This window comes from Elephas maximus, chromosome 15 (genome assembly GCF_024166365.1).
Source record: "Elephas maximus indicus isolate mEleMax1 chromosome 15, mEleMax1 primary haplotype, whole genome shotgun sequence".
NCBI classification, from domain to species: Eukaryota; Metazoa; Chordata; class Mammalia; order Proboscidea; family Elephantidae; genus Elephas; species Elephas maximus.
Window position 1 is genome coordinate 47165137 of NC_064833.1, and position 26035 is coordinate 47191171.

Genomic DNA, 26035 nt, shown 5'->3' on the forward strand with positions numbered 1-26035 from the left:
TGCAAGTAATAACAATCTAAACAAATATTTACATATATTAAATATAGTACAAATATATCTTCTTCAAAGTCAATTTAATTAAATTAAAAAATATCTTAATACTTTTAAGCAGGTCAGCTAATACTTACCAAGATGAACAGCAAAATTCAAAAAGTACTCCCCTTCTTCTTCTTCGCTCTCTCTCTACTCTATGTATCTAAAACACTATGCTTGGGTGATGCAAATGGTTAACCTGTTTGGCTGCTAATCAAATGGATGGCAGTTCAAGTCCACCCAGACGTGTGCTGAAAGAAAGGCCTGGTGATCTACTTCTGTAAAATCAGCCATTGAAAGCCCTGTGGAGCATATTTCTACTATGACATACATGGGGTCACCTTGAGTTTGAGTCAACAGTTACTGGTTATCTGGTAGAATACTACCTGGTTCTCTGACCCAAGACCTCCAGAGAAATCTTTCATGCAGATTTTCTGCCCTCAGATTTCTGCGCTACTTCCTCTGTACCAGAATTACTAAAAACCTGCAAATTGTTTTAAATTCTAATGAAAAAAAATGCCAAGTAACATTCATAACTGCCAACTTACACACTTAACTGAGGGGGTCCCGGTTTCGCCTGTTTGACAGGAAAACTACTTTGAACAATTGTCCTAATTGCCCTAAAGAAAAGAAAGAAAAAAGAAATGTAATACATTGTAAATACAACTTCTATTATCTTTTCAAGTACCTCTTAGATTTGCATTATAAATTATCTGAAGTTTTAATTAACATAAAATAAACACTTTCTAAATCATCCCTTTTTTGTTAGAATGCTATTCATCTATGTGGATAGTCACAGAAATTTTCTCCACCACAGACTCACAGTTCTCAAGACCCTCTGAGAGATCTCTGGAGCAGAAGCGACCCCTTAAAAGGATACCCCTGAAAACCACAGCACGATTAGACACAGAGTACCCAACACATTCTGGGTTTATAAAAAATTTACCATCTGTTGTAGAGAAGGATAGCCATGGCGGTGGTTGGAGGTAAAGTGGCCAGATCCATGTCTACGTGTTTTGTCCCAGGAGGAACTCTGCTGATGCAGAGGAGTTCGTTCAGCAGCATATTCAGCACTGGAACAGACAAACTTAAAGGAAAAAAAAAGGAAGAAAAGGCACGTGTCTGTATATTAGCTGTCTAAAAAGCAAAAAATACACAATTCAGTATCTTCACTACATGGCTAAAGGACTAATTCTTCAGGGTCTTTTAACTACTCTAAACCTCGACGATTTAAGTGAAAATACATTTACCCATTAAACTTGAAAGATTAAAAAATTTTATTATAAAAACATGTGAACATATACAAAAGTCAAAAGAATAAAGGAGCCCTGATGGCCCAATGGTTAAGCTCTTGGCCACTAACTGAAAAGTTAGCAGTTTGAAACCACCCAGCAGCTCTGCAGGAGAAAAGACCTGCAGATCTGCTCCTATAAAGATTAAAAAAACAGCCTAGGAAATTCTGAGGGGCAATTCTACTCTGTCAAAGAGGGTCACAACTGATTCAGCAGCACACAACAACAACGTAATAAACTCCCATAATTGATCCATCATCCAGCTTCGATAATTAAGAACTGATGGCCAATCTTATTTCATCTATACCCTTACCCACTTACCAAATCCCCAATGTTAAATCATTTCTCCTATAAATATTTCAGAATGTGTCCAAAAGATTAATTCTTAACCTAACCACATTGTATTAATTTCACAGCTAAAAACTTAATAACTGCTTATTATGGCCAAACACACAACTAATGTTCAATCTTCCAACTGTCACATATAAATCCCACTTCTCTGTACACACCGCTATCTACTGATCTGTCTTTCCAGTCTCTGGATCTGTAGGTTCCTCCTACAGATTAAAGAGTAAAATATTTTTTCTCTTTTCTTAATTCTAATATTTAAAGCTGGAGAGTATGTGGTAAAAAGGTTTATTTATTTTTAAATGGTTATTGGTGAGGGTACAAACTAGTACAGCTCTTTGGAATGCAATGTGACAATATAAATCATATGCCTTAAAAATGCTTATATCATATGACCCAGCAATTTAAAAATCTATACTAAGGGTATAACTCAAAATACAGATAAAGCTTATGGGCAAAGACATTTAAGGCCATGTGATTTATAACAGTGAAAAACTGGAAACAAAGTACTGTCGACGGAGGAATAATTAATAAAGTATCCACACAAAGGAATAATCTGCAAAAAATAAAATGGTTTAATGTTTATGATATACCATTAAGTAAAAAAAAAAAAGAAATCAAAACAGCAACACTGTTTAAAAACATGGGGAGGAAAAAAATACACAAAAATATTTAAAACACTCTTCTCCCTATTATTTCCTGTTTTCTGTATTTTTCCAAATTTTCTATAATAAATAGGTATTACATTTTAAATTGTTAGGGAAGTGGATGAAAATAAAGCATTTTCTAGCTGTAGCCCTGAAAGCATTCATTTGTAAACAAATAATCAGTGATACTAATAAGATAGTTTAATAGTTTAGGAGATAGTGATTGCTTCGTGATCACTAAAATTAACTGAAACATTAATTGGCAAATCATCCATATTATGCAAAACTCATCAATTTTCTTCACTTTCTTCAGATATGCAAAAGCAAACAGAAACATTTTAAACCCTTTAGGAAAAAAAGCACTATAGATGTGAATTTTCTCTATCAAAAAAATTAAACTGCCTCATAACTAATAACATCATTTATGGTTTTAAAGAATATTTAGCTCACAGCTTAAAATTTGATCAACACTACTCACAAGTAAAATTAACACCACTGCTTTTTTAGTCATGTTGTCTTCTGGAGCCATTTAAAATTCATCTAGTGGCACAGTAGTTAAGCGCTATGGCTGCTAACCAAAAGGTCAGCAGTTCAAATCCACCAGGCCCTCCTTGAAAACTCTATGGGGCAGTTCTACTCTGTTCTCTAGGAGTCGGAATTCACTCGACAGCAATAGGTTTGGTTTTTTGGTTTAAGATTTAAATACTTTATCTTTCTTATACTTTTTGGAAAATACTTGCATAGTTTATTAAGACTACACAGAAAGGTAATTTTCATCTTAAAGGCCCACACACGCGTGTAGAGACAGATTTCATTACATACGTATGTATATATTTATATATATGTAGATATAACTCAACGGTAATGGATTTTGTATGTAATATAGATATATAAATCTTAAAAATAAACATGGAAATAAACCAAGATATCTAAATAGCACTTCAACGAAATTTTATTTAAATCTTGTATACCTTTTCTCTAATATGTCTAAGTCCCACTTCAAATGTGCAGCAACTTTAAGAGCAAGCAGCTTTAAAATACGATTTCTCTTGTTATCAGGTGGAGGCTGAACCTGGTTTTGTTCATTAACTGAAGGTTTGGAAGCCTGTTCCAAAAACTGAACAATAAGTTGAACTGGTGCAGGATCTAGGATTTAGAAAAAAAAATTCTTAAAATTCAGTTTTAATTATGAAAATGCAAAAGGTTTCACCTGTATTGTTTTTGGGCCACAAAAGGAATCCAAACAGCTGTGTAGTTATAATGAGTAAGGAATATGATTTATAAGAACTGTGCTCTCCAAGATTAAAGGGGAGGATGAGGAAGAGCATGGAAGGAGGAAGGCATAACAGACAAAAAGTAGAAGAAAGCACTTTACAAGAACATTTACCCAAATAAGCCACACGAGGGTGAGAGATTCCCAATTCAGCAAATAACCAATGCCAATCAGAGGGAAGAGATGCAGACTTCCGAATTATTGTTTTAACACTTAAAAGTGGTACTTCGGTGGAGTTACTTACCTCTCTGCATCTGTTTCTGCCCATGCAAAATAGTGTTTAATTCCACCAACCTCAATGCATCATTTCGAGGAGTGAATTAAATAACAGATGTGAAGCAGTAAGCACAGCGTCTGACACCCAGAAAGCACCCAAAAAAATGTTTGTCAAAAGTAATGAATTAGAAAAACATAATGTAGGTGGCAAAACTACTCAAGTAAAATAAACTAACTTCACACACAGTAGTCTACATCAGCTGGACTGAACTAGCCGTTTTGGGATTTGACCCTATCAACAGAATGCTATTCAAGGAACTTACATTTTCATGCCAGTACCCTGGGTTTATTTTGGTTTACCTCTTTCCAGAAACGCCTGGCGTCTTCCTCCTGCCCCAATTACACCGATCTAACTGGCACATTAATCACGGTCATCATAATACAATAGCCATCTTGTAACTGTACAGCAAGGAGCCCTGGTTTGCAGTGGTTAAGCCCTCACTGCCAACCAAAAGGTTGGCTGTTCGAACTCACCAGCCGCTCTGCGGGAGACAGATGCGGCAGTCTTGCTTCCCTAAAGATTAAGGCCGTGGAAACGCTGTGGGGCAGTTCTACCCTGTCCTACAGGGTCGCTATGAAGCTGAATCGACTCTACGGCAATGGGTTTTTTTGGGAGAGCTCTATAGCATTCCCTACTCTCCAAAATTTTATTTAATTTACAGTCCAACTTTAGAATATAACTAGAGTCAGTAAAGTCTCATTCAGGAAGAAAGCAGTTAAATGAGAACCTAAGATAAAATTAATTAGCGTCAGGATCAGCACCAGAAGTAGTGATCTCTCCGCATCTCCCCAAGTTTTCAACAGCCTGGGTTCTGTAAAGGGGAGGGTTCGGGCCGCCCTCCTCAATCCAAGCAACCAGAAGACCCAACTCCCAAGCGCTAAAACCCCAAAGGACCCAGGGAAGAGGGGGCCGACGGCGCCGAGCCAGCCACTCTGGGGGAGAAGGTTGGCGAGCGGCCCTTTGTTTGGCTTTTCTTTGCACTCCCCCCGCCGGGGTGCTACAGCACCGGGATGTTTAACGCTCAGCCAGGAGGGACTCGGTCAGCGCTCGGCTCCTGTCCGCGCCTTGCAGGCCAAAGCTTCGGTGGCTGAGAAGGCGCGAGGTCGAGGGAGGCGCGGCGAGCAGAGCCCTACGGGCTACAGGCGCAGCGCTTACCCGGGCAGGGCTTGCGCAGATGTTTCTCCAACAGCGACTCCTCCAGCAGGAACTCGAACCAGCAGGTCTGCGGCGGGGTGCAGGGCCGGCTGGAGGTGGCCGCCTCCCGGTCCGCCGCCTCCGCGCTCATCCTGCCCCCGCCGCCGCTACCCCCAGGGACGCTTCCCAGCTCCAACCTGACACCCGGACGCGTGCCGTGACCTGTGATGTGCGGAACGGCCCGGAGGGAGGCCGCTATAAGCACCTAGGTGAAAGCACTGCGAACGTCCAGACAACCCACACAACCCAAAATGGCGGCGCAACCCAGCCAGAGCTTGGGCCGCTGGTTCCACCTCCCGGACGCCTCCGCCGCACTTCTAGGCCAATCATGGTTCGACTTGGAGAGAAAGGGGCGGGAGTCACTACTCAGACCACGCCTCCCAGGTTGCTATTGGAGACGGCTCTAGGCGGTCTTTCCACCTTGCCTGTGAGTATATCAGCGTGAAAATGAAACAACCTAATCTAGGGTTGCAACGGCCCTCAATATATTCGTAAAAGACAGTGAACACGATAGGTCCTGGCAAACTGTGACCCAGGTGAATTTTATCTTCCGTGCTTTCTACTTCCGCATTTCCAGTTCCAAAATTTCTTCCCACTAGGTGGTTGGTTTTAGGTCCTCTCCGCGTGCTGTCCACTGCGGTCTCCAGCACCAGATTTCTTTGTAGGAGCCCAGATGATGACAGCCTACAATGAGACTCAGCCTCTGCTATTTCTCAGAACTAACTCTCAATATTTAGCGCCTAATTAATCCTCTTGATATCCCCGCTAGAGGTATTGTTAACCCCATTTTACATTTACTTCTATTCTGTAATGTTCTTGTATTTTTTTAAGTGATTAAAATTGCAAAAAAAAAAAAAAAGCATTCATAGATCATGAACTGATTAAGAGTGCAAACTTTAGAGTTCACCACTTCTAACACTTCGGATAGATTATTTAACCTCACTGAGCCTTAGTTTCCACATTTGTAAAACAGTGATAATAATAGTGGCCTGGTTAAGAGCTCAGGCTGCTAACCAAGAGGTCTGCAATTGGAATCCACCAACCGCTCCTTGGAAACCCTATGGGGGCAGTTCTTCTCTGTCCTGTAGGGTCGCAGTGAGTCGGAATCGACTGATCGGCTATGGGTTTGGTTTGGTTTTGGAGTCTTAGGACAGGAGCACTGGAGGGGCAGTGGGTAAGCACTAGGCTGCTAACGGAAAGGTAGGAGGTTTGAACCCACCAGCTGCTCTGCAGAAAGAGAGATGTGACACAGAACGATGTGGCGGGAGAAAGAGGTAGGTAGCAGTCAACTTCTGTAAAGGGTCACTATGAATTGGGATGGAATCTACTGTACCAGCCATTTTTTTTTTTTTTTAAGTCTTAGGGGTGATAGAAGAAGGGTCAGAACAGGTAAATGAGATAATTCAGGTAAGCTTTTAAAACAAGGCCTGGCACCTTGTAACCTCAATAAATTTAACTGATATCATATAATGTTTTCCAATTTGCAAATCATTTTCATATACATGATTCTAATTTTCTCTGCAAACTACCCTCATACACTTTTGGCCACTGAAGAAACTAGTGGTTCCACATTTATGATTTGCCCAAAGTTTCACAACGAAGTGGCTGAACCAGGGCTTCCAGCGATCTTTCCTCTGTACACAGTCTGCTTTCAACAGTGGATAGAGAGGATAAAATGGCTTATAGTCTTTTTCAGAATGAAGAGAGAAGGCTTTGAAAATAGCTTTATGATAAATAAATGGAAATAGTGCATCCATAAGTAAATATAATGCTTTAATGGCAAAATTGCCTTGTTCTCATCTTCTTACACAATCCTCTTTCATTCTGGTGTTCCTTGGGGTCCTGTTCTTCATCCTCTTCTGACTGTAAAAACCATCTCTGGTCACTCTCCCAGCTCTTAAAGTGCACAACTATTCTCCAGAACCCTCAATGCGCACTGGACATTTTCCATTTCAACATCTCGCAGGTAGTGCATACTCAGCGTTTCCAGATGAATTTCAAACCTGACCTACATGAAGCAAAAACTGAGAGAAATGAAGGGAGAAATAGAGAACTTAGCAATACTAATTGGAAACTTTAATACCCAACTAGGCAGATCAACAAGATTAAGAAGATTAACAAGAAGACCAACATGGAAATACGAGACCTAAAGAACAGTATAAGCCAAGTAGACTTAAAAAACATCCATACTACACTCCACCCAACAAGAGTATACAACTGTACAACAGAGTATCTCAACTGTACATGGAACATTCACCAGGATAGACTGTATGTTCAGCCATAAAACAAGCCTCAATAAATTTTTTAAAAAATGGACATCATACAAAGTATGTTCTCTGCACAGAAGGGAATGAAATTAGAAATTTATAACAGAAAGAAACTTGGGAATTTCACAAATATGTGAAAATTAAACAATATACTCTTAAATAACCAATAAAAAAAATAGATGAAAGAAATCACAAAGGAAGTTAGAAAATATATTTTTAGAAGCCTGAAAATAAAAACACAACATAACAAAACTTATGGGATGCAGCTAAAGCAGGATTTATGGGAAATTTTACAGTTGTAAATGCCTGTACTAACAAAGAAGAAAGTTCTCAAATCAATATCCAAACCTTCTACCTTCAGACACTATAAAAACAGGAGAAAACTAAAGCTAACACAAGGAGAAACTAACAAAATAAAGAAAAAACAATAGAAAAATATCAACCAAAAAACAAAAGTCGGTTCTCTGAAAAGATCAACAAAATCATCAAACCTTTAGCTAGACTGACTAAGAAAAAAAAAAGAGAGGTGACTCAAATTACTAAGATCACAAATGAAAGACCATTACTACCAACCTTAGAGAAATAAAAAGGATTATAAAGGAATACTATGAATAATTATATGTCATTAAATTAGATAACTTAGATATAAAATGGAAAAATGCCTAGAAAGGCATAAACTATCAAAACTGATTTGAGAAGAAATAAAAAATATGATTAGACATATAGCAAGAGATTGCATTAGTAATTAAAAAAAAAAACCGACTCAAAAAAGAAAAAAGCTCAGGTCCAGATGCTTTCACTGGTGAATTCTAGCAAACATTTAAAGAAGGATTAATACCAATTCTTCACAAACTCTTCTAGGAAGGAACATTTTCTAATTCATTCTGTGAGGCTTGTACTACCCTGATACCAAAACTAGACAAAGACATTACAAGAAAATTACATACCAATCTATCTTTTGAATATAGACGCAAAAACTCTCAACAAATATTATATGATCCCACTGTCATGGATTGAATTGTGCCCCCCCAAAATATGTATCAACTTGGCTAGGCCATGATTCCCGGTATTGTGTGGTTGTCCTCCATTTTGTGACCTGATGTAATTTTCCTATGTATTGTAAATCCTAACCTGTATGATGTTAATGAGGCAGGATTAGAAGCAGTTATGTTTATGAGGCAGGACAAAATCTACAGGATTAGGTTGTACCTTGAGTCAATCTCTTTTGATACATATAAGAGAGAAACAAGCAGAGGAGAGGAACCTCTTTACTACCAAGAAAAAAAAGCCAGGAGCAGAGTGCATTCTTTGGACCCAGGGTCCCTGTGCTGAGGAGTTCCTAGACCCAGGGGAAAATGGATGCCAAGACACATGGAGACTTCCAAGGAATATCAGGCCCACAGACGTTGAAAGGAGTCAAGGACCTTCCCCTAGAGCTGACAGAGAGGAAAAGACTTCCACTAGAGCTGGTGCCCTGAATTTGGACTTCTAGCCTCCTAAACTGTGAGAGAATAAATTTCTGTTCGTTAAAGCCATCCACTTGTGGTATTTCTGTTATAGCAGTACTAGATAACTAAGATACCACTTATATGAAATGTCTAGAATTGCTACATGTATAGAGATCTAAGCTTATTAGTGGTTACCAGGAGCGGAAGAGAGGGGAAAAGGTAGTTATTGCTTAGGGGCACTGAGCTTTTGTTAAGAGTGATGGAAATATTTGGAACTGTACGGTGGTGATTGTCGCAAAACGTGATAAACATAATGTCACTGAAGTGTACATAGAAAAAATGTTGAAATGACAAATGTTTTGTGTTTTATATTTATATATTTTTACCACAATAAATAAAATTTTTAAAAATTCTCAACAAAATACTAGCTAACTGAACCCAGCAACATATGAAAAGGATAATACAATATGACCAAGTGGGATTTATTCCAGGAATACAAGGTTGTTCAACATCTGAAAATCAATTAATGTTAATATGCAATTATCTTAATAGTTGCAGAAAGAGCACTTGACAAAATTCCCACACACTTTCATAATAAAAGCAATCAACAAACTAGGAATAGAAAAGAACCTCCTCAACCCGAAAACAGGCATCTATGAAAAACCCACTGCTAACATACTAAATGGTCAAAGACTGAAAGCTTTCACCCTAAGATCAAGAGCAAGACACAGATGTCCACATTTTCTGCTTCTATTCAACACTGTATTGGAGTTCTGGTCAGGGCAATTAGGCAAGAAAAAGAAATAAAAGGCAATCTAGATTAGAGATCTTCAAATTAGTAAAATTATGTCCACGTACAGATGACATAATCTTGTATACAGAAAAACCCTAAAGAATCCATGAAAAACTACTAGAGCGAATAATTGAGTTTACCAAGTCTGCTGGATACAAGATCAAAATACAAAAACCAAGGAGCCCTGGCAGTGCAGTGGTTCAGCACTCATCTGCTAGCTGAAAGGTTGGTGGTTTGAATCCATCAGCCACTCTACAGGAGATGAGACCTGGAGATCTCTCATAAAGATGATAGCTTAGGTACAGCCGCTGTGGAAAACAGTGTGGTGGTTCCTCAAAAAACTAAAAACAGAACTACTATAAAAAACCAACCCAGTGTTGTCGATTCCGACTCACAGAAATTCCACTCCTAGGTATATACACAAAAGACTTTAGAGACTCAAAAAGAGACTTGTACAACAATGTTCATTGCAGCTCTATTCACAACAGCCAAAAGGTGGAAACAACTTAAATGCCTATAAATAGATGAGTGGATAACAAAATGTGATACATAACATACAATGCACTATACTCAGCTAGTAGGAGAAGCGAAGTCTTGATACATGCTACAATATGGATGGAGCTGGAAGACATAATATTGAATGAAATAAGTCAATCAAAAAAGACAAATATTGTATGACTTCCCTTATATAAAAAGACAAGAAAAGAAAAATGTATAGAGAACAAAGTTTATTAGTGGTTACCAGGGGCAGGAGGGAAGGGGAAGGGGGGAGGTTTACGGTGATGGAAATGGGTTGCACAGCCATTTTTTGTAATTCCTGTTAATAAGTTGTACTCTTTTAAAAAGTTAAATTGGCAAAACTTGTGATAAATACATTTACAAAAAAGCAAAAAAGTAGCTGCTGAGGCTGTTTATGTCGACCCAAAAACCTCATGAGATTTGGTTTCTTGGTTTGGAGGTTTAGGGTCATGGTTTCATGCAACATCCCAGTTAAGTGGCCTAATAACATGTTTAGTGCTACTGTTCTATTGCCTAGTTCAAAGCGTAGTGCCCGAGGTCTTGAAAGCTTGCACATGGCCATCCAAGACACAACAATTGGTCTCTCTTCTCCAGGAACAACAGAGAAAGGACAGTCAGGAATAGGAAGAGGATATGAATGTATGGCTAATTGCCTCCATGAACAACTGCTTCCTTTGCCATGAGACTAGAAACTGGATGGTGCCTGGCTAGCACTACTGGACGTTTTGATCAAAGATTCCATAGAAACCTGAGCAAAAGGGAGGAAATGTAGAACAGAATTCCAAATTCTCATGTATTCCAGACTTCCTGGAGCCATGAAGTTTGAATGAATCCCTAAACCTATTGTCCCAACGTATTTTTGTAAACCAAAAATATCCTCTGAAATCTTTTTAAAACCAAACAATAGTTTAGCTTAACTAGTAAAAAAAAAAAAGTCTGCCTTTAGCATCATGCTCTTTTAAGAACTATCTGCATGGGATCAAGTTACAACAGCAACTTGAAAGATTAGATAGGAATCTTAGGAGACAGTGAATTTATGTAAATGGGGAAGGAACAACACAGAAAAAGAGAGTGAGAATGGTTATACAACTCAAAAAGTGTGATCAGTGTCACTAAATGGCACATGTAGAAACTGTTGAATTGGTGTATGTTTTGCCGTATATATTCTCAACAACAACAGTAAAATTATGGAAAAAAAAAGATAACAGCTTAGGAAACCAGATGGGGCAGTTCTACTGTCATATAGGGTTGCTACGAGTAAGAATCAACTTGACAGCACACAATGACAATACACAAAAATTAATTGTAATTCTATATCCTAGCAATGAACAATTTAAAAATGAAATTAAGGAAACAATCCCATTTACAATAGCATTAAAAAATAATATTTAGGTGACATAGTATGTGAAATCCAGAGTCGTCGGGCCCAAAAGTAAAATGGCTGAAATTAATGCTAAGTCTTAATGTAACTTTTCACACAGATTCATACCCTGTTGCTTAGGAACCAACCTCACTATTAAAAGCCTTTGTGGTTAGGCTAAGACTGTGAATCTGTAACCAAGCCTTATCAAACTCTCTGTGTTAAATCTCCCCAGGAGAGCTTATGCTATGGGCAAGGTAATGTTTAACAACCTGTTCAGTACAGTAGCTGTCATGCCATTATTTTTTAAGTCATGAGACTCCCTCCACAACTACAAACATTTGTAATTATGTCTTTTAACCAATCAATGTATTCCAGGTGTATTAATGTAACCAAAATCCAAAACAAACCCGTTGCTGTCGAGTCGATTCCGACTCACAGTGACCCTACAGGACAGAGTAGAACTGCCTCATAGGGTTTCCAAGAAGTGGCTGGTGGATTCGAACTTCCAGCCTTTTGGTTAGCAGCTGAACTCTTAACCACTGTGCTACCAGGGCTTCATTAATGTAACCAATAATGTTAAAAATCATGCTTCGTTTTGTCCTGCCTTTGACCGATCTGAATCACTGTAAACCAATCAGAATATTGTGTTTGTAGTTTCTCATATGGCAGTAAAACTATGGATGATTTGTACCCCTCCCTTTGGAATTCATAAGCTTCAGATCCTGGGGTTTTCATGGTTCCCTAATTTGAATGATATATTGGCTTCAATAAATCTCTTTTGATTTTCCTTTAACAGAGTTGGAGAGTTTTTTCTTTATCACATAGGAAAAAATTTAACAAAAGAAGTGCAAAACTTATATTTTAACAACTAGAAAACATTGTTGAAAGGAATTAAAGAACATTTAAATAGTTGGACTATGTTCATGGATTGGAAGACTTAATACTGTAAGATGGCAATACTCTCAAAATTGATCTATATACTCAAGGCAATCCCTATTAGAATCCCAACAGACTTCTTCGTAAAAAGACTTGACTCTAGAATTCGTATGGAATTGCAAAGGGCCCAGAAGAGCCAAAACAATCTTTGAAAAAAATAACAAAGGAGAAGGACTCACATTCCCCAATTTCAAAACTTAGGACAAAGCAATCAAAATAGTGGGGTACTGGCACAAGGACAGATGTATACTGTATTTTTATGCAGATAACCTGTGCCTTCTGCATTTGTTTGCCAGCCACTCCCTCCGCCGTAAGGCACCATCACAAGTGCCACCATGCCAATCCTCTTCCACATGTTGCTATAAAATTAGCATAGCAAAAATGCCTCATGGGGGGAGGGCAGAACCAACAAACGCAGAAGGCGTGTGTTATTTGTGTAAAAATACGTAGATCAATGGAATAGAGTTAATAGTCCAGTAATAAACACATACTTCTATGGTCAACTGATTTCCAAGAAGGGTGCCAAAACCATCGAATGGAAAGAAAACAGACTTTTCATTAAGTGGTGCTGGGACAACCAGGTAGCTACCTGCAAATGAAGTTGGGCCTTTACCTCACAACACATACACAAATTAATTCATAATAAAGACCTAAATGTAAGACCTAAACTATAGAAATCTCAGACGAAAACAGGGATAAATCTTCATGGCCTTGGATTTGGCAATAGTCAATAGCATAAGCAACCAAAGAAAAAAATAAACCGGACTTCATCAAAATTAAAAATTGAAACGTTTGTGCTTCAATGGACACTACCCACAAAGTGAAGAGAACCCACTTAATGGGAGAAATATCTGATAAGGGACTTGTATCTAGAATATATAAAAACCCCTTTCTCATAAAAAGACCAGAGTTAATGGTCCGACTGAGACTGAAAGGACCCTGGTGGTCATGGCCCCCAGACCTTCTGCTGGCCCAGGACAGGAACCAATCCCCAAACCAACTCTTCAGACATGGATTGGACCGGACAATGGGTTGGAGAGGGATGCTGGTGAAGACTGACCTTCTTGGATCAGGTGGACATTTGAGTCTATGTTGGCATCTCCTGCCTGGAGGGTAGATGAAAGGGTAGAGGGGGTTAGAAGCTGGCGAAATGGACACGAAAAGAGAGAGTGGAGGGAGAGAGCAGGCTGCCTCATTAGGGGGAGTGTAATTGGGAGTATGTAGCAAGCTGTTTTGTGGTTTAGCAAGCTGTATGTAAGTTTTTATGTGAGAGACTGACTTGATTTGTAAACTTTCACAAAGCACAATTAAAAAAAAAACTCTTATAACTCAGTAATAAAAAGGCAACTCGATTTAAAAATGGTCAAAATATCTGAGCAGACATTTCTCCAAAGATATACAAATGGTCAATAAGCACATAAAAAATCCTCAACATTAGCCATCAAGGAAATGCAAATACAAAACCACACTGACATACCAATTCATACCCACTAGAATGGCTGTAATCAAGCATTGATGAGCATGTGGAAAAATTGGTAGTTTCATATCCCAATGATGGGAATGTAAACTCATGCAGCCACTTTGGAAAACAGTCTGACAGTTACCATATGACCCAGCAATTGCAGTTCTTATGTGGAACTACACTCCAAGGGAAATGAAAATATGTGTCTGTCATAGATTGTGTTCCCCAAAAGAATGTGTATCAATTTGGCTAGGCCATGATTCCCAGTGTTGTGTGATAGTCCACCATTTTGTCATCTGATGTGATTTTCCTGTGTTGTAAACCCTATCTCTATGATGTTGATGGTTTTATGATGTTCATGAGATGGGATTAGTGGCAGTTATGTTAATAAGGCGGGACTCAATCTATAAGATTAGATTGTGTCTTGAGCCAATCTCTTTTGAGATATAAAAGAAAGAAGTGAGCAGAGAGACATGGAGACCTGATACCACCAAGAAAGCAGCGGCGGAAGCAGAGTACATCCTTTGCGCCTGGGGTTCCTGCACGGAGAAGCTCCCAGGCCAGGGGAAGATAGATAAACAAGGATCTTCCTCCAGAACTGACAGAGAGTGAAAGCTTTTTCCTAGGGCTGGCGCAATGGATTAGGACTTCTAGACTTTGAGAGACTAAATTTCTCTTTGTTAAAGCCATTCACTTGTGGTATTTCTGTTAAAGCAGCACTAGATGACTAAGACAACACGCATACAAAAACTTGTATATGGGTTTTCACAGCAGCATTACTGATAATAGCCAAAAAGTGGAAACAACCCAAATGTCCAGCAACTAATGAATGCATTAACAAAATGTGGTATATCCATACAATGGAGTATTGTTAAGCAATAAAAAAGAATGATACACACAACATGGATGAGCCTTTAGAAGATTATGCTAAGTGAAAGAAATCAGTCACAAAAGAACACCTAATACGATTCCATTTACGTGAAACGTCCAGAATATACAAGTATAGAGACAGAAGGTAGTCTAGTTAGTGGTTGCCTAGGGTTGAGAAGAATGAGATGGTTGCGGGTGACAGCTAAAGGTTATGGAGTTTCTTCATGGCATGATAAAAATGGTCTAACTTGATTGTGGTGATGATTGTACAACTCTGTGAATGTACTAAAAGCCACTGAATTGTACACTTTAAATGGGTGAATTTTACGGTATATGGGTTATGTGTCAATAAGGTTGCAAACAAATTAAAAAAAAAATTGATGTATAAAGAAAAGACAACTTAAAATTCTAAAAAGAGTTTTATTATGTAATCAAAACAAGGAGGGTAATTAAACATGAAACAAGGAATTTCAATCTTGATGAAAGTATATTTAATGTTACAAAATCTAAAGTAAACTAGTTTATAATTCAACTCCTTTAAAGGATTTATATTTATTGAAATTAGCTTTTATCCTTTTGCAAAGATGGGATCTTAAAGAAGACATTTAATCTAAATACATATTGTTGTAAGATAAGATTCAGAAGTTAACATACATAAAAGCGGTTATTTTCATCTTTGTTAAATAGCTGTACAATGCTATTAAATTATGAAAGCTGATTTATAAGGTATTCCAAAGTAAGTTTGGAATGAATATTTCTGATAACATTATTCCACTAAATACATATAGTAGTCACAAGTCAAGGAGCCCAGGAGCAATGGTTAAGCTAACCGAAAGGTTGGCAGTCCAAACCCCACCAGCGGCTCCTCAGAGGAAAAAAGACCTGGCAATCTGCTCCTGTCAAGATTACCGCTGAGGAAACCCTACTGGGGTAGTTCTACCGCATCCTATAGGGTTGCTGTGAGTCAAACTCGACTCGTCGACACACAGTAACAGTCACAAGTGTGTTCCCTCATAGAATGGCATATAGGATTATTATGCCAAGATTAAAATATTGCCAATTCCAAAAGACTTATAATAAATGGAAAGGATTAAAAAATGCCTTCATGCTGAATTTTGCACATTTGGTTCCAAAATGCCCTTTCAGTATTACGAAAAAAAGTAAGTATAATGTAGAAACCTTAATGGTCAGAAAATAGTTCAATCAAGTATATTCCTTTAGAATTTTCACAACTAATTTCATTTAAAGTGTTACCCCTATATATGTGAAAACTTAATAATGAGGTTTTAGTTCAATTAGAAATTGCTGATTTTTACTTGCATGTTTTTGAGCTATAACTCTAATAAATACTGGGATCTAAAACTAGAGCAAAAAGGAACAATGAAGACTTTAAAAAAACTGGATGAATGAAAAGAATATATTGAGATGTAAATCAGGAAGTAGTTAATTGCTTTATAAAAGGTTCTTAACTACATAGAATTCATAATATATACCATTTAAATATTTGTGAATTTAATATAAGTTTACCAAAAATTGACTTATATACAACTTTTAAATACCCCATCAGTTTTATAAAGAGGCACAGCTTTTATCCACAAAGGGGCATCAAAATGCTTTAACAGTTCAAAAATAAAAACAATCCAAAACAACAAATTTCTCAAAAGCAAATAAAACAATTTAACAATATTCTATTTTCAATTTTATTTTGAAAATTCAGTCAAGTTTTTTAATTTAAATATTACACTTTCTATGATAATACTTTTCAATTCAACATTTACTGAATGCCTATTCCAGATGCTGCTTAAGATACTAGGGATAAACTTTCACTTAAAGCACAACAAAAATAAAAGATACTAGGGATAATAAGATGGCTATTCACAGTGCCCTTCCAGAAACTGATCATCTATTTTTTTTTTAAAGTATATTTTTCAGCTCCAATTTGTAACACACTTTGACTGTCATTTCTGCTTTTCCTCTAACCAATCCGGATTATACAGAATAGAGTGTCACAGCATTGAGGCTATTGGTGATTTGGGTTAATGTCCTGAAAAGGATACTGTTTATATACACAGAAAGTAAAGGCCAAAAAAAAAGTAATGACAAAAAAAAGTTCATGCTAAAGTACAGTGCATACTCCTTAGATTGTAAAACTCTACCAGTCTAACAAAAATCACCAAGATACAGATGCCAACGTTGGAAAAAATATAAACCAGCAGACAGTCAATGTCATATTCCTTTGTCAAGTAAGTTTTATTTGTTGAATCCTTTGTTCTGGCATTTAGGAAGCTAAATAAATTAATTTAGCAGGCTAGAAATGCCTTCTGTACTCTTAACAAAGATTTGCTCATTAATGAATTAAACTTAATAGTGAAAAAAGCATAGTGAAGACTCTTTCTTTATACTTATTGATGAGGAAAAAGTTACCAAAATTTTCATATGGAAAAGAAAGAAATGGGTAATATCTTTTGAAAAATAAGAAGTAAACTTGGAAATAAAGAAGTTAAGGCACTTATTTCAATGGGTTTGCAACATCAAGGGCAAAGTATATTTTGTATTTCTTTGAGAAATTCCTTCTACTCAAAAACTATAAACTTTTCTCCTTTCACAGTAGAGCCATAATGTCAAACCTAACAACTGTAATTTTCCCAAGTGTAATTACCTGCAGGATTCTTAATCATTTGTTACTCTACAAATACGTTAAGGAAATTAATTAAATGCTCCTCACTTAAAGTTTTCTAGTGTTATTGTTTTAACTACACTTAAAATAGAAGCAAGCATGCTTATCTCTAATACCCAATATCATCAGTTCCATAATACACCTTATATTCTCCTTTTCAACTGATGCTGAATGAAAAATTCATTATTTAAAAACTTGACTTAAAATTTTCTCCAAATCTGTATTAATAAGTCAACAGAAGCAAAAGCAACTTACCAATATATATTTAAAAAAAGAAAAAATCCAAAACTAATTTAGCACATATGATAGCATAAATCAATAAAAATTCAATTAAATAATTCACGTTACAAAGAAAGTAGTGTTTTATTTCCCCTCCAAAATATGCAAGCTTTTAATTACACTGTTTTACATGTCCTAGTGACAAGTACTACTATGTGACTATTCATTGTGTACTTGGTCAGGTATCTATGGTAATGTTGTCATAAGCCTAAAGCTAAATACTAGTGACTCACTACTAAGATGTACAGAGCCAACCTGAAGGACACTGCCTGCAGCTATCTTAATACATTTAAGATATTGTATAAAAGTATGAAATAAGAATCAATGGAACTAATGTTACAGATATATGACACTGCCATCAAACAATTCTTAAGCTCCAAAACAGCAAACATCCTACAGCCTAAGAATTCATGTGCTTTTTGTACTTTTATATATACATATATATAACAGAAAATAAAGATAACAGAAAGATGTTCCCTTCTAATGTAGTAATTTAGAGTACTGAAAATGCAATTTTTGCAGCACACTAACAATTGAACATTTTGAAAACCTGTTACTGAACAGATACATAAGGTAAATCTAAACATACATCCCATCTTGTTAAAATGATACATCTACAAACTATATCTATCCTGAATCTGTTTATAATGTGAAATTAACTATTTTACAATTTTTTAAATAGGTGATTTAAAATGTGAAAATTCTTAAAGGAATATAGTATTTAGACTGTGAAACTGTTGTAAATTTTATTATAATTGTCATTTTGTTCTAATGTTGAAGACTGCATCAGTTTCATAAGTAACAGCACTTGAGTTTTATAATATCTGTATACGGAGATATGCTTACCAGTACCTGCACATATCTCTAGCTATTACTGATCACTTTAGTGTACATATTTTTATTTTGATAAATATTTAATTTTTTAACTTAATAGTTCAGTGGGAAACATGTAAATGGATCATATACTCCATATCCATGTTTTTTAAAAACCTGAACAACATTCTTTTAAATATCTATTTTTAAAGATATATAGGTAACAAGAGTTGCTGTTTTATCATGATTAAATTAGTATCAAATTTATGGACCTAAGTTAAAAAAGCTAACAACTTAATAGACAGTCACAAAATAATAACATACGATATCATGCATTATGTATTACTGAGAAAGTGCTCCTTTATATAAGCAGCAGATGATAAGAGCAGTATAATGAAAAATTCTGAGTCTTCTGAATACTGGATATATCTTTATGTATATCCTTAAAAAAAAATCACTTTCCTTTATATAACTTCCACTTTAATTTAAATGCTATATATTTTCAGTTAACATTTAAATTAGTTTTTTGTGGTAATATTTCATTTCTACTATAAACCATGAAACAACTTCAGAAACTGGCTTGAGGGTAAGAATAATTCTTTCCTTCTATCACATATCATATTAAGCATTTATTAAATGTTATGTTTGACATCTGTACTCTGACCTTAAACATATTCAAATTCAAAATCTATGTTATGATAGAAGGAAGATTTATGGGGAAAATCTTAAAATATTTTAGAAGGTAAAACCTTTAAACATCATATAACAGTAATAAAGACAGCTGGCTGGAATATTGCGTGTTGGTAGATTTGACACTTTACCAAAGCACGGTAATACTTGATCTTCTATTTCCCACAGAACTCTTGATCCAGTTAACAGCAAGAGGGGAAAAGAAGCAGCAACCTTTCAAATGTCTATACCCTGACCTGCAGTAGACACCATGTAGGTAGAAGAAAATCACATTTTACTTCAAGTAGTAAAAGTCTTTGAAACAAAGGCTTTGCTAATTTTCAAGACTGGAAGGATATCACAGTGTTGATTTTATACACAAAGTAGGATCTGTTCCAGTATACTCTAGTGAAATAATTCACATACGGAGAATAGTTAATTTTGACTTCATGACAAAATCTCCCATATTTTGAGTAGGCCAACTTGTCACCTTCTTCGCAAACCACCTATCAAAAGATAGGAAACATAACATTAAAAAGCTTACTAAGCCTGTAGAAGAAATGGCAATCAATGTATAAGTAACTGTATTTATATGGAAAAATATATTATTGCTAAACATGGACCATAAAACACCTCATATGGTTTAGTCAACTGAAGCCTCTTCATAAGAGACACCATATCCATTAAACTCTTGAGCTTCCCATTAAGACTGAGAAACCAATGTAAAGCATTTCCAATTTTTAAAAGACTTAATACTAAAATTTAGAAGACAATGTCTCCAGCGCCATTACCATTCCTCTGAAGATCCCTGTCATAAAGCTTACCAAGGGTGAGAAATGGACATATTATATTTCTAATGTACATTCAAACTCTTCTTCTTGTGTATAATTGACTCATAATTATCTAGTAAGCAAGCAAGTCTTTGTGACTTAACCAATGCAAACCTTTACATTCTCACTTAATGATGTTAAGATAGCTTAGATAGCATGAAGAGCTTTTTAAAATGAAACACTGAATATTATTCTAAAGTCTAGGAAAGGCCCAGAAATACCATTTTAAGAGTAAAATGTGGACTATCGTAAATTCATGCCTGGCATTACATGACAGAAATAACCTGATCTTCAAAATGGAGCAGAAAGGTGGGCAGACCTGAGCCAAGAAGAGAATAGAAAGGCTCCAGATATCAGATGCCAATACTGCAGTAATTACTGAAAATCCAGTGTTTTTTAAGTTCCTTTTGTCACTTACAAACCAAAGATCGCAGCTATTAAGTATAAACAGAAGAAATTCAAAATATATGTAGCATAAAACAGAGTAAGTTTATATCGCAAGATTAAGGGATCATGGAGAAAGAAACTTAGAAATCACTAAAATGAATTTCTTACCAACCAAACTGAGGTGATAAGACAAAGAACTATGATAATCTGGGAGATCCTAACTGCAACCTGAACAGGACATGCACGCCAACTGAGAATGACCTATTATACTTTTCCTAAGGTTTCCCACCCCCAACTTTCCTGGCAGTCAAGGCATCCACTCCAGGAAGCACTAATTATCAGACACACAAACTTCCCTGTCAGTCTTGTTACTTGCCAGATGAATAGTATGTACGCTGCAGGCTAAGAATTAAGAAAGTTTGGTAAAATAGCTAAAATAAATGTAGAAATTAAGATCCAGCTAAATCCTAACAATTAAAGTGGCTCCGAATACACTAATTTTTGTGGATATTAGGGACTCAATGTACAGGCACTGTGTTAATTTACTAAGTAATTTTTCTAGATACTTATCAAATTATAAGAAAGTTCTCAATATAAGAATATAACAAAATGCAACCAGCTGCTCTCTGGATTATAGTGAATAAAAGTAAAATTATCATTTAAATCAAATTATGCCATCTTCTATTTATAAATGTGGAAATGTTCATTTTTTTGCAAAAATGATTTTTCTTTGTACATTAAAAAACTAAATTACTTTTAATAAGCTTTCCCCATCATTTTATAACTTTAATTATATCCTTAAGATCCAAAAATAAAGCTTTAAGATCACGAGTTTAGTCATTTGTCTCAAAAGAAAAAAAAAGGTTTAACTTTCCAAATAATTACTTACATGCCCATTTGCGATGTCTAATAAATCTTTAACTCTACAACCTCTCATGGTTCCCACCTCATTGCAGATAGCATCCTCTACAATTAGGTAATTAGCTTTGTAGGATGTCAGTATTTTATAAATATCCTCGGCAGATCGCTTTGAATAGATTTGATAGATCTGAAAGGATATAATAAAAACAGTGATTTTTAAGAGACTGTAAAATTTCTGTTAATCAAAACTATATATTGAGCATCTCCGTGCTTAGCATTAGGTGCCATGTGTAGAAAATAAAGATGTGTAGAAAGCCATGACTTGATTCCTGCCCTTCGGAAGCATATATACTCATGTTTCATAGTGGTGTCAAGACTAGATATAAAACAATTAGGAAATATAATGTGGTACACAATTAAATTCTAAATTGTATAGTATAATTACAGATACAGACTAGAAGAGAACATGTTGTTCTTATTAGGTGGTGAGTTGATTCTGACTCATAGCAACTCCATGTGACAGAGCAGAATTGCCCCCATAGGGTTTTCTGGGCTGTAATCTTTACGGGAGCAGATTGCCAGATCTCTCTCCTTCGGAGCCACTGAGTGGGTTCAAAATGCCAACCTTTCAGTTAGCAGCCGAGTGCTCAGAAATTTTAAAATATTGTTTGGGGACACTGGCATAAAGAGTGGATTTTCTTCTTTGAAATTTACAGTTTTGACCTTTGATCTTTGTACAGTAAATAAAAATTGTATTATAAAAGATTTTAAAAATGAAGATCACTTTCATTCAGAAATTAAATTTCCATGTTTAGCTAAACAATGTACATTTAAACTTCTCAAGATTCTCCTTTATATGGTCTACAGAACACAGAAACTTAAGAATGTACTATTAATTCTCTGAGGAAAAAATACTAACCTACTTGGGCTTGAGGAAATACATAAAAATCAATGACTATATATATACATTCTCATGATTATAATACTTCATTGTAAAATGCAAAATAAATGGGAAATAATTTACACAAACCTAGTGACCACTGAGGGGCCCTGGTGGTGCAGGGGTTAAGAGCTCAGGCTGCTAACCAAAAGGTTGGCAGTTCAAATTCACCAAGCCGCTCCCTGGAATCCCTGTGGGCAGTTCTACTCTGTCCTATAGGGTGGCTATGAGTCAGAATCAACTCAACAGCAATGGGTTTGGTTTTTTGTTTTTTTTTGGTGACCACTGATAATCTAATGAGAGGAACATGTAAAGAGATGGATTTCTTAAAGTCTGTTCTACAAAATACTAGTTAAGCATGATACTTCAAGAAAAGTTTTTGTTATAGTTTACTGTCTATCTTTCCAACTGTGTTCCACGAGAGCAAGGACCTATCCTTAGCACCTGGAATAGTGCCTGGCATACAGTACATATCAATGAAACATTTCCAAGCTTATTTGTTCATAGAAACCATGTTTTTTCATTGTTGTTGTTGTTGTTGTGTGGCATCAATTCTGACTCCTAGTAACCCTACAGGACGAAGTAGAAGTGCCCCATAGGGTTTCCTAGGCTGTATCTTTATGGGAGCAGATTGCCAGGTCATTTCTCCTGTGGAGTTACTGCTGGGTTCAAACTGTGGAGCTTTTAGTTAGCAGCCAAGTACTTAGCCATTTCGCCTCATTAATGCCTATTAAAATCTTATTATTATACCATACTTAGGAAATTTCACAATAATTTTTCTCCTGAACAAGTAATAAATTCTTATATTAAAGTCTTCTTATTTTTTTCAATCACTAAATGCAATGTGGTTTTCTACATTAGATCCTTGAACAGAAAAAGAACGTTAATGGAAAAGGTGATGAAATCCAAATCAAGTCTGTTGTTTAATTCACCGTATTGTATCAATGTTAATTTCTTACATTTGGCAAGTGTATCACGGTTATGTAGATGCTAACATTAGGGAAAGCTGAGTGAAGGGTAAATAGGAACCCTCTGGCTATCTTTGCAACTTTTCTATAAACCTAAAATTATCCCAAAATAAGAATTTTTTAAAATTTCTTATTTAGGTTACTATTTTATGTTCAAAAATGACAGAGAATGTTGTACCAAAATAAGGTCTAGCTTTAAATGTACAATATTTTAAAAGTACTGTAATGAGATTCAGAACAATGGACTAGGAATACTGAAAACTAGTTCTAATAATTACTCCATAAAGTACTCAAAAATGATTTAAGCTTTACTAGACTTTAATTTTTTAATCTTCAAAATGGGAAGGATGACACTGGCTATTGTTATTACAATTTTAGTCAGATAAATTCACAACAGTTTTTCTTCTGGAAGCCTATTATTATCCATTCATATTCTATAATTATTTGAAAATATTTCTGTATTCTTTTATTCCTATCAATTAGAAAAGATTTGTTCAAAATAGTATGACCAAAAGTTAAAAAGCCAGAAGGAGCAAGGTATATAGAGGGAGGAGGGGTTACATGTATTCATGTATCATTTATTCATTTTTACTGATGACAATAAAGGATAGAAGTGGGAAATTAAGTTATATAGCTAAGCTGGGATCACATCGTTAATAAACGTGAATGACAAAAAAATCTCAATAAAAAAAGATCTGTTCAATAAACAAAACTGAAGCAAATACACAATAAAAAAGTATGTTCTGAAATCATAGTTTTATAATTAAAATCTTTTTGACTGCTCATAACTCTATATACCTGGGTATTCTGTTAGCCAGAGAAATGACAAGAATAATTACTTCTTGTATAAATATAAAACCAAGCTGCCTTTTATGTAATATTCTTTTAGCCTTTTTAAACACAGTTTTATTAAGATATAATTCACTTACTATACAATTCACCTACTACGATGATTTTTAGTATATTCAGTGTTGTGCATCTATCACCACTATAAATTTGAGATCACTTGTACTACCCTCAAAAGAAACCCTGCACCCCTTAAGAGTAGTTACCCATCAACCCTATCCCATGCCCTCCAGCATCAAGCAAACACTAACCTACTTTTGGCCTTTATAAATTTAAGTATTCCAGACATTCTATATAAATGGAATCATAAAATATGTAGTCTTTGGTGACTGGCTTTTTCACTTGGTATGTTTTCAAGATTCATCCATGTTGTATGTCTCAGTACTTCTTTTTATTGTTAAATAATATTCTATTATACAGATATACCACATTTTATTTATCTATTGATCAGTTGATGATGCTTTATTTTCACTTTTTGGCTATTATGAATAATGCTGCTATGAACATTCATGTATAAGTTTTTTGTTTTTTTGTGGACATGTTTTAATTTCTCTTAGGAATATACCTAGGAGTGGGATTACCGGATCATATAATAAGTACGTATATGTTTAACCTTTTAAGGAACTGCCAAGCTGATTTCCAGATGGGTGGACCCCTCTATATTCCCACCAGCAGTATGTGAGGCCTCCAGTTTCCCCACATCCTCCCCAACACATGTTATCTGTTTTATTATAGTCACTGCAGTGGGTGTGTAAAATGGTATCTCACTGGGGATTTGATCTGCATTTCTCTGCTGGCTAATGATGCTGAACAACCTTTCAGGTGTTTATTGGTCATTAGCATATCTTGGGAGAAACGCTGGTTTTTAAAACTGGGTTATCTACCTTTTTTTTTTTTAACTGAGCTGTAATAGTTCCTTCAATCCTTCTAATTACCATGTCATAGTATTTGATACTTATTTTATACATGAGATAAAACCAGTAAGGTTAAAAGTAACTTGACCACTATCACAAAACCATCGAGTGAGCAAGGATGCATAAAATTCATGTCTTGATTCTGTGGCGCTTTTCATTACAATTTTGCTGACTCTCAGCTCTGGATCTTTAAATTAAACAGTAAAGTTTTTCAGGTGCTCTGAAATGTTAATACTGAACCAGCTCTTATTACCCTTCAGGAAATAATAAAATCACAAATGTTAGGCCAAAAGCACCACATGCTATTTGTCCTGAAAAAACAAAAGAGATGTAATCTAAGTTAACAAGATCCCGATCTATTCACAGAATATTCGGTAGTTGCCTTCCACGTGCCATGGTTGCTGGTTACCCAGCACTTTCAGGTCCAGGGTCCACTGACAAGCTAGGATACTCACTCAAACGCTATGTGGCACACAGAATGTTAAGAAAGACCAAGTTTCTTACTCAATACACTGGCCTAAGTAAGGTTCAATGAAAATGGTTCTATCCTAACCAAACTATACTTACAGTTTTTTAAATATACATTTTTATTTATTTTTATGTTTTGGGAAACTGTAATATACTACCAGGACACTTAAAAAAAAAATTTCTATGCAAAGGCAATAACATTACTGATACCCTAAGGAACGTTTTCTCAACCACAGCACTATTAACATTTTGGGTCAGATAATTCCTTGTTGGGACAGGAGAGGGGTGTCCTGTGCATCAGCAGGATGTTTAACTCTGCAAACCAAAACTGATCATTACACTCCTTGACTTATTAAAGGTCTCTGATGACTCCCAATTACCTAAAAGGTGAGTCTCCAATTCTTCAGTGTGGCATTTCAGGCCCTTGAGAATCTGTCCTCACTTATTTTCTAGTTTCATGGCCATACAAATTTTCTAGCTCATGTTATTTTTTCCAGACTGGAGTCATATTTATTCTTTTTCCAAATGAGTATTTATTCATCCTTTAAAGCCCAGTTTAAGGAAATAACCTTTATGAAGACTTGCTGGATTTTTAAAGCAGAATGGATTCCTCCAGCTTTTGAACACCCCTTTGTACTTTCTGGAAAGCCTGGTAGCATGG

General features: G+C 35.9%; 2 protein-coding genes across 10 annotated transcripts in view; both read right to left on the minus strand.

Annotated features, from left to right (window-relative positions):
- Positions 1-5340, minus strand: part of INTS8 (integrator complex subunit 8) — a 51885-nt gene extending 46545 nt beyond the window's left edge. Inside the window, exons 1-4 of one of the 2 annotated variants that reach the window (XM_049853787.1) lie at positions 5026-5340; positions 3292-3466; positions 980-1120; positions 582-653 (exon numbers count right to left, since the gene is read on the minus strand). In XM_049853787.1, coding sequence (XP_049709744.1) covers positions 582-653; positions 980-1120; positions 3292-3466; positions 5026-5155 — 518 coding nt within the window. In that variant the 5' untranslated portion in view covers positions 5156-5340. The remainder of the gene's footprint in view (positions 1-581; positions 654-979; positions 1121-3291; positions 3467-5025) is intronic. The other variant, XM_049853786.1, reaches the window with a different exon arrangement.
- A 12405-nt stretch (positions 5341-17745) lies between these two features.
- Positions 17746-26035, minus strand: part of DPY19L4 (dpy-19 like 4) — a 59406-nt gene continuing 51116 nt past the window's right edge. For all 8 annotated transcript variants that reach the window (XM_049854555.1, XM_049854554.1, XM_049854553.1 and 5 more), the window contains 2 exons: positions 21267-21425; positions 17746-19666 (listed from right to left, as the gene is read on the minus strand). In XM_049854555.1, coding sequence (XP_049710512.1) covers positions 19502-19666; positions 21267-21425 — 324 coding nt within the window. In that variant the 3' untranslated portion in view covers positions 17746-19501. The remainder of the gene's footprint in view (positions 19667-21266; positions 21426-26035) is intronic.